General features: G+C 43.0%; 1 protein-coding gene across 1 annotated transcript in view; it reads right to left on the bottom strand.

The window, feature by feature from the left end:
* The window catches only part of LOC103205256 (proliferating cell nuclear antigen-like), a 5,458-nt gene extending 4,857 nt beyond the window's left edge, over window positions 1–601 (bottom strand). The window contains exon 1 of the mRNA XM_042782265.1: window positions 8–601. Within this exon, the coding sequence (XP_042638199.1) occupies window positions 8–601 (594 nt within the window). The remainder of the gene's footprint in view (window positions 1–7) is intronic.
* Between the last annotated feature and the right edge of the window lie 8,796 nt (window positions 602–9,397).

Below are 9,397 nucleotides of genomic sequence, written 5' to 3'. Positions count from 1 at the left end.
CATTCACGTCTATGGTATCAGCCTCCTCCTCTTTATCAGCATTACTTGTTTGTGACAATTTAATGTTTCCATTTCCAAGTTCTCCACTTGCAGAAAATTTCACTCCATCTTTTGCACAAGAAATGACAACAGCATCTCCAATATGACTGAGATCTTGGCATATACGTGCAAATTCACCAGAAGGCATCTTTACTACACAGCTGTACTCCTGTTCTGGAATTCCAAGTTGCTCAACATCTAAATCCATTAACTTCATTTCATAGTCTGAAACTTTTTCTTGGTTTGGTGCTTCAAATACTAGTGCCAAGTTGTCTGCATTATCTTCAGCCCTTAGTGTAATGATGTCTTCATTTCCAGCACATTTTAGTATTTTGGACATGCTGGGGAGGTTCATGGCCATGACTAGGTTGCGGTCACAGCAGTAGGTATCGAAGCCCATGGAACGCAGAGTGAGCTGCACCAAAGAAATGTGAGACGAGTCCATACTCTGCAGGTTAATGCCGCTCAAGCTGATGTCCCAACAGGCCTCGTTGATGAGGTCCTTGAGCACCTCTAGCACTTTCTTCAGGATCGAGCACTGGACCAGGCGCATCTCGAACATGGTGGTGGAGTCACAACGGCACAGCGGCTATAGTCAGGTGGGAAGTAGGGAGGTCTAGATGGATGAGACCTCAGAAGGCTCAGTGAGCTGTGGACTCTAGAGACCTAGAAGGACTGCCTGGATGTTGTTCTTGATGTCATTCCACAATTCTTCTGGTTTTCAGTCATTTGTCTTCAATGAATCAAATCTATTCCTTAGATGGTCTCTAAATTCAGGAGGTATGTGTTCAAGATCATATTTTGGCTCTTGTGGACTAGTTTTAATTGTCTTTAACTTCAAATTGAACTTGTGTATGAGCAGTTGATGTTCTGTTCCACAATCAGCTCATGGTCTGGTTTTGGCTGAAGTTATCGAGCTTTTCTATCACTTCTTGCCACAGATGTAGTCAGTCAGTCTGACTCTTGTGTGTTCCATCTGGCGAAGTCCACGTGTACAGCCACTGTTTGTGTTGTTGAAAAAAGGCATTTGCAATGAATAAATCACTGGTTTTGCCAAAATCTACCAGGCAATTTCCAGCATTATTTCTGTTACCAAGGCCAAATTCTCCAACTACCAGTAACTCCTCTCTGTTTCCAACTTTTGTACTCTGGTCACCAGTGATATTTAACACATCCTGATTGCATGTTCAGGCAATTTCCAACTGCAGAAGTTGATAAAAGTCTTCAATTTAATCATCTTTGGCTTTGGTGGTTAGTGCATAAATTTGAATAATAGTCATACTAAGTGGTCTTCCTTGCAGGCGTATGGATATTATCCTATCACTGACAGCATTGTCACTTCAGGACAGATCTTGAAACATCCTTTGTGATGAATGTCATGCCATTCCTCTTCAAATTTTCATTCCTCGCAAAGTAGATCATATGGTTGTCTGATTCAAAATGGCCAAAACCAGTCCATTTCAGCTCACTAATGCTTAGGATATCAATCTTTATGCATTCCATTTCATTTTTGACAACTTCCAATTTTCCTAGATTCATACTTCGTCCATTCCATGTTCTGATTATTAATGGATGTTTACAGCTGTTTCTCCTCAATTTGAGTCATGCCACATCTGCAAATGGAGGTCTTGAAAGCTTTATCTTATTCATATCAGTAAGGCTGGTTTTACTCTGATGATGCAGCTCTTTCCCAGTCGTACTTTGAGAGCCTTCTAACCTAAGTGACTCATCTTCCTCCTCTGTATTGGACAACGTTTCCGGGCTATTCATAAAGTTGTGCAGTAATGTATCAGATAGAGTTTCCCTGCTATTCATAAGGTTTTCCCTGGCCAATTCTTTGAGAAGTGGATGGCCTCTTCCTTCTTCCTAGTCTGTCTCAGTCTGCAAGCCATGCTGAAACCTGGGCACCATGTGCACCCTGCTGGGTCTGAAACACCAGTGGCACAGCCTCAAGACTCACAGCAACATGTTACCACAGTAGGACAAACCGATAGACAAGTTTGTCTCCCTTAGCTGTTCAAAACCTCTCCAACCTCCCTTTACCTGGATCCCTGATGCTGCCTCCTCACTCTGTCCCGGCACCCCGGCCCTTTGTCCTCTCCTTTCCCCTGCTTTCCCACCTTGCCGCTTTGGGGTGTGACCTGGGTTTCTTAACCTCACCTGGATCCCTGCGGCTGAATCCTGGCTCTGTCCAGGTCTCCCTGGCCTTTTTCTCTCCTTTCTCCCATTTTCCCGCCTTGCTGTTTGCTCAATGTCCTGGGTTCCCTCCTCTCTCCTGGATCACTGCCGCTGACTCATCATTATTATATTAATAATATTAGTGGATAAATTCCATATTCTGTGAGATCACCTTTCTTTGGGTATAAATATGAATCTCTTCCAGTCAGGTAGCACTCTTCCCAATCTCTTGGCATAGCTGAGTGAGTGCCTCTAGTGGGACATCTCAGTGGGAGTGGTTGCTCTAGGGTCAATAAAGTTCATTATTACATCATTAAGTCTGTTTGCAATCAATCTGTACCATGTCACACTTCATACTTCACTGTACAGTAGTGTAATAACTTTACAAAAGTGTAATTTCACTCACACACACCACTGTGGCCTTTCTGATGTCTCAGGTGCATTCCCAGGGTGTAACGAGGTGTTGTCTCTCTATTTTGGCTGGGCCAGACTCCAATGTCCCCCAGGAGTGCTGGACCACTGGTATTTCTGTTCTATTCTCTATCATTGGTAAACTTCACAATGTTTCCATCCTGTTCATGTGAAGCCTATTCAATGACTTGTATGGAACTTCAACTATACTCCCCCAAAGGACTCTGGAGTTTCTGCTCTTTCAAGCTTTCTCTTCTCTGGTGCCTGCCCTGAAAATTCCAGAACTTCCGCATCCTCAAGTCAGCATCACCATCTTGCTCTGCTGATTCCAGTGAGCGGCTCTGCAGAGGGGAGACATTCAGATCGGCAGACTGGGCTAATGGGAGACTTGCCCACTTAACTCCTCTCTTCTGAGATTTCAGTCTTGCAAGGCCTGTTATCCAGTTTTATGTTTGTATATTGCAGAAGAACTAGCCCAGTGCCACTTACAGCAATTTAGTCAAAATCAAGAGGTTTTAGGTACTTTTCATGATGAATAGGATGTGTTTCAGAACAGGCTTGTGCCATTTATAAGTTAGAAACTTGTGGAGTGTAATTCTACTTTGCTTTTTCACCTACTTATTTGTTTGAGAGTCCCTCATGGTGCAATTTAAATGTAAGAAGATATCGTAGGGTTCTGGAAGCATCCTAGAAGAATTTTATTTCTTTGTACTTATACTGAACATTTCATAATTCTCTCCACACTTTCCCTTTGCCTGCCTCTTTGTTTTTTTCCTACATCATTCCATTTGGTCTCTTTCCTGAGCTTCTTCACTTTTGAAAACTTCTTCTCTGTTCATTTAATAAATACTCATACAAGGCATACTATAAGCTTGACATTACTCTGAATGTTCAACAGATATGAACTTATTTAATTTTTTTGTGCATTGGATGAAGTGAAAAGAGAGTAGAGAGTGCAAGGGAAGTGTTCTTTACCATCCACTTTCCTTCTACAAAATTGCTTGAATAATTTCTCTTAGAAGGATCAGCACAAGGCTACTCCCTATGAGGCAGTTTAAAGATGTCCCAAATGTTCAACTTTTCCAAACTCTTGTACAATCCATCATCTCTAACATCACCTCCTCTTCCCCTCAGTACTCTCCCTACTGTCTTAGGGTTCCATATTTTGCTGTAATGTCTAACAGAACTCACAAACTGCAAGGAAATGCCTCATGTGGTGGAGACTGGGAGATGCGAGTCCCAAGTCCATGGGTAGGTCTGGAGGATTCTCCTCACTCCCACAGTTGCAGGGGCTGGTGAACCCAAATTAGTGGGGTAGATGTCTCAAGTCCAGCTGCTGTCTCAAGTCCAGAGGTGATATGATGATGAACAAAACACAGGACCAGAGCAAGAGAATGAACTTTCCTGGAATATTCACATATATACCTTCAAGGAAACTAAGGGTTGTGACTTGAGTCACACCCTCCAGCAAGGTAGAACTTAGGATACATCCCATCCTAAACAAGCACAGAGACTAGGAGTTATATCATAAAATGGAGCTCTGATAGCGTAGTGCCTAAGGCACTTGACTGCTAACCAGAAGGCTGGAGGTTCAAACCCACCAGCCACTCCTTGGAAGGGAAATGGGGCAATCTACTTCTGTAGTGATACTGCCTCCGAAACCCAAGGAGGGGTCGCTATGAGTCGGGTCTGACTCGACGACACACACCAACAACAACAATGGCTAGAAAGGCCGTATTAAGCAATTTATTGCACAGCAAAAATAAATTGTTCATGTTGCTCTCCACTCCCACCCCCCTAATTTTTATAAACAATCAGAAAACAGTAGAGAAATATCTGGCAAACTTTAATTTGGAGAAATATAAGATCGATTATGACCAACTTTTTAAAAAATGTCAGTCAATTAATTCCCATGTATGCTTTATCTTGTCCTCTTGTGTTGTTGTTGTCATTTGCTGTCGAGCTTAGACAGTTGTAAAAATTCTTCCCATTCCTCATTTTACACGACTGATTTTGATATAGGAGGGAATTGACACATTTTTTGTTTTAGAAAACTTGTCCATTAGAGAGATCTAGTAAGGTGAGGTTAGCTCAAATAATGGTTACATAGAAGTTATTTTTGTTCAGTTCAGGATGAATCTAACTGTTTATAAGAACCTGCCAGGCCTTTTCTGCCTTTCTGGCTCTAGAATTGCAGTCAGAATGCCACAAGAGAAGTACAAAAATATCAGTTTCAGTGTCCAAACAATCTGGTCTAAAAAGTAAAGCAATTGGGGTAGGGGAACCCAAATATTATTACCATCCTCTCTTATGTTCCACAGTTAAAGTGCTCAATGCATCCATGTGTTTTCCTTTATCAGGACAATACTCTCTTCAGAGAAGCTGGCACATTACTTTCCAAAGGCCAGAGTGATGGAAAAGCATTTTACCTACAGCAGCAAGGACACCAAACTCTAAGAGGACACCGGGGAGTCAGGATGTCAGCCTAGACTTTGGCTTTGCAGCATAGACATTCCCAAATGTCAGTTCCAAGTGTGAGCTTGTTTCTATGAATAGAGAGTCTGATTCTTGGCCTATGGATAGCCCTGTGAGAGCTTCATAAATCAATTAATGGAAATATCCCACTTCAAGTGGCTCATAATGTGAATTCCCCACACAAATGGAAAATCCTTATTATACAGGACCTTGTGGGTGGCCTCCCTCCATCCTGGACTGTAATATTTATTGGCCTTCTAATGCCAATGAACATATTTTAGAAGCAGAGAGGCCCTCACAGGGGAGCATGGGTCATTGTTCACATACAAAGACCACCTCAGGGCTTCTGCTCATTCTTTCCCTGTACCTGGAACACTTTTCCTCCCTAGCTCCTCATGACCTACTCCTTATCCTCAGGTCTTCAGTTAAAGATTCCCTCCTCATAGATTCTTCCCCAGTTGCTGAAATGATCCTGTGGATACATTCTTATATATCTCTGTGTTCTTGTTCTTCAAAACATTTATCTCACTATGTAGCTATGCCACTTGTATTTGCTTACTTGTTAGTAGAGGGCAATTGTGGTTCAGTGAAAGAAGTCTACCCTTCATGTGGCAGACCCAGGTTTGACTCCTGGCCAATGTCCCTCAAACACAACTATCTCCTGCCAGTGGGGGCTTGTGTGTTGTTATGATGCTGAGCAGGTTTCAGCAGAGCTTCCAGACTAAGATAGATTAGGAAGAAAGGCCCAGCAATCTACTTCCAAAAATCAGCCATTGAAAGCATTACAGGTCACAACAGTCTGCTACCTTTGTGCATGGGCTTTCCATGAGTCAGGCACTGATTTGACTACAGCTAACTTGACTGCTAACCAGAAGGCTGGTGATTCACACCCACCAGCCACTCCTCAGAAGGAAGGTTGGGCAACCTACTTCCATAGTGATACCACCTTGAAAACCCATGGAGGGGTTGCTATGAGTTGGGTCTGACTCAACAGCACATAACAACAACAACAATAGCAATAACGACTTGTTTACTGCTTGTCTCTTCTTTTGGTCTATATGTTCCCTGAAGTCAGGGACTATTCCTCTCTGACCAACTACAGAACACATAGTTTCTAGCATAGGACTTGGCCTGTAGTGAGCATTCAGTATGTATTTGTTCACTGAATTAATGAATCACTTTTCCTTCACTTCTTCCCATCAGGGGAACTATGACAGCCATGTGGAGGAAGCTTTAACCACAGAAGGAAAAGTAAATTCACCTGACACAAAACCACGCAGAACACTTGCAAGAGCACCCTGTGGCCATGGTTACAGACATACAGGGTGATCATGAGAGGCAAGGGCTCTGCCCTCAGCAACCAACTAAGGAAACCAGAATCTCACATAGACCACATTTAACAAGATACCTTGTGCAAACCCAGTGTAAAAAACAGGGCTTTTATTGCTTGTTTTACAAATTGAGGTTTTTTTTTTTTTAATTTGTACACTGGTGCTAATATCTTCCTCCTTGTGGGTAGGATGATGAAAGGAACTAGCACAGGAAAAAGAAACTCCAAAGAAAGCCTGGTGATCGGGATAAGAGCTTCTAGGGCAAGGGCACACAATAAAGCTTTTTTCACCATCTCTCAGCCAAGCAGGAAAAATGCTTGCCTGAATAGGTGCAAGTGAAAAATGAGACATCAACTAAAAGGAATGTATTAAGCAAAAATATTACATCACTTTTGCAATGCAATAGAGAACTTTAGAGACCAGTGTGCCCAATTTCACTCTAATCTAAGGATGGCAAAGAAGTTATATCTGACGGGCTAAGTCTGATCCTTTGGCAATGGTGCCCCAGACAGGTGGACTGGCCCACATTCTCAGACTGAGCCTGGGCTCAGAGAGGAAATGAGCCATGCCCAATTAGTGACATCTGATGGGCAGATAGTAGTGAATTGATATATTCATTTAACTGCTAACCAGAAGGCTGGTGGTTCAAACCCACCAGCCACTCATTGGAAAGAAGATTGAACAATCTATTTCCATAGTGATACCACCTTGGAAACCCAAGGAGGAATGACTCTGAGTCGGATCTGACTCAACGGCAGTGAGGTTTTTGGTACCAGTTAAATGGGGGGCGGGAGGACAGAAAGGAAAAAGGTATTCATAATAGGGATTTTGAATCAGATTTGAGATGTTGGCAAGATGACCAACTTAAGGAGAATATTACAGATCAAGCAGAGTGTAGTGGTAATATTAAATTCAAACTTAGGAAGTACCATTGTTACAGAAGAGGGACCCCCATGAAATCCAAATGGGTTCTTGTCTTCTGGTGAGAAAGAATTGCTTGCGGAGGTGGAAGTGGTTTATAGAGAGCAAGCCTTTAATGAAACACTGCACAGGACTGTGCAATGGTACAGCAAATTAGGTGTATAGCACATTAGCTGGCCTGTCAGCCTTTCCCAGTTGGCTTACAGCAATTATAGGGGACAGAATGAGAAAGCTATTGTAAATTAGCAATTGTAAATTGTAAATTGGCAAGCCACCTGTGGGTGGGATTCCTGGCTTTTGATATTCTGGTCCTCTGGATTGATCCAGGCATCTGCTTAACTCTACATCAAAAGGGGCTTCAGTCAAGGAGTTTCCTGTGTTGACACCTTAGGACCTGCAACAAATGGCCTGGCTATTATAAACCTTTCTACTTGCAATTTTCCGGTTTTCTCACTCCTATCAGTAGCAGCAATTTATGAAGTTTACAAAAGAATATGACTGGCAACTTCCATTCCTTATATTTTTCCCTACTTCACTATCACTCTCACTGCCATGGTGTCCTCCTTGGGTTTCCTGGACAGTATCACTAGGGAACACTATCAATCAGTAGGGGTAAGGTAATTTACAAGGGAATGTGGGCTGGCAGCTTCCTGACATCTGTCCCTACCTCACTGTCAGTAAAAACAAAAACAAACAAACAAAAAAAACTCACTGGAGTTATTTCTTATTCATAACAACCCCTCCTTGGGTTTCCGAGATAGTATGTATCTCTACGAAAGTAGATTGCCCAGTCTTCCTTCCCCAGTCTTCCTTCCGAGAAGTGGCTGGTAGATTTGAACACCCAGCTTTCTGGTCAGCAGTCAAGTGCCTTAGGCTTTAGGGCAGTAGAGCTCCCTCACTATCAGTTGGGGTAAGGTAATTTACAAGGGACTGTGGCCTGGCAGCTTCTAATATACAAGCGCTCTCCCTATCTCATTCCCCCCTGAGAGAGACCACACCCTCTCTGGGTTTGGGATGAAGATCTTTTCTTCTGTAGTTGCTTCCTGCTAAACTGGGGTGATGGCCTGCCTAGCAGAGCAGAAGTCTCTCTCAGGTGCCATTATATCTAAACAATTCTCTGGAATGGGCTGCCACTCCTGAATCATTTGTTTAACTTGAAATTGACTTTGTCTGCAGTCTCTGTGAAATGAATCTGAGCAAGTTAAAATGCATGGTTCAAATGGGAGTAACATGAGGATAATATAGCAGATATTCTTTCTGAAGGCAAACTGTCCTTCCTTAGGTGTATCCTACATAGCTCTATTGTTGGCTTAATGGTAGAAGGAATCTAAATGGTATCTGAAACTTATGTCAAGTCTTAAAATGGAGTTAGGGCTCCCAGTGCAAGAATATAAACCAAAAAACCAAACTCAGTGCGGTTGAGTCAATTCCAACTCATAGTGCCCCCCCCTTGGGTTTCCGAGTTGGTGTCTCTACAGAAATAGATTGCCCAGTGTTCCAAGGAGTGGCTGGTGGGTTTGAACTGCCAGCCTTCTGGTTAGCAGTCTGGTTAGGCACTATGCCACCATCTTGTTGTTGTTGTTGTTATGTGCTGTCAAGTCAGACTCGACTCATAGAGACCCCTCCTTGGGTTTCTGAAGCTGTATCACTATGGAAATAGATTGCCCCATCTTCCTTCTGAGGAGTGGCTGGTGAGTTTGAACCACCAGCCTCCTGGGTAGCAGTCAAGTTCCTTAGCAGTATGCTTCCAGAGCTCCTATGCCACCATAGGCTTCCACAATGCAATTGCTTTAGAATTTAGACTCTAACAGGCTTCCACAAAGCAATTTCTTTAGAATTTAGGCTCTAATACCCTTCTCTGGTGGGATGGCTAGAACAAGTAAGGGGAGAAGAGGCCAGGCAGGAAGCAGAGTGGTTTGAAACAGCTAAGGAAGACAAGTTTGGCTGTCAGTTTGTCCTCCTGTGGTGACTTTCATGTTGCTGTGAGGCTGGTGGCTATGCCACCAGTGTTTCAAATGCCAAGAGGATCATCCATGGTGGAA

Source organism: Orycteropus afer, unplaced genomic scaffold (genome assembly GCF_000298275.1).
Source record: "Orycteropus afer afer isolate SDZICR_OR568_19922 unplaced genomic scaffold, OryAfe1.0 scaffold00275, whole genome shotgun sequence".
NCBI lineage: Eukaryota > Metazoa > Chordata > Mammalia > Tubulidentata > Orycteropodidae > Orycteropus > Orycteropus afer.
The sequence above is the reverse complement of the archived record's forward strand: the minus strand, read 5'-3'. Positions and strand labels throughout refer to the sequence as shown.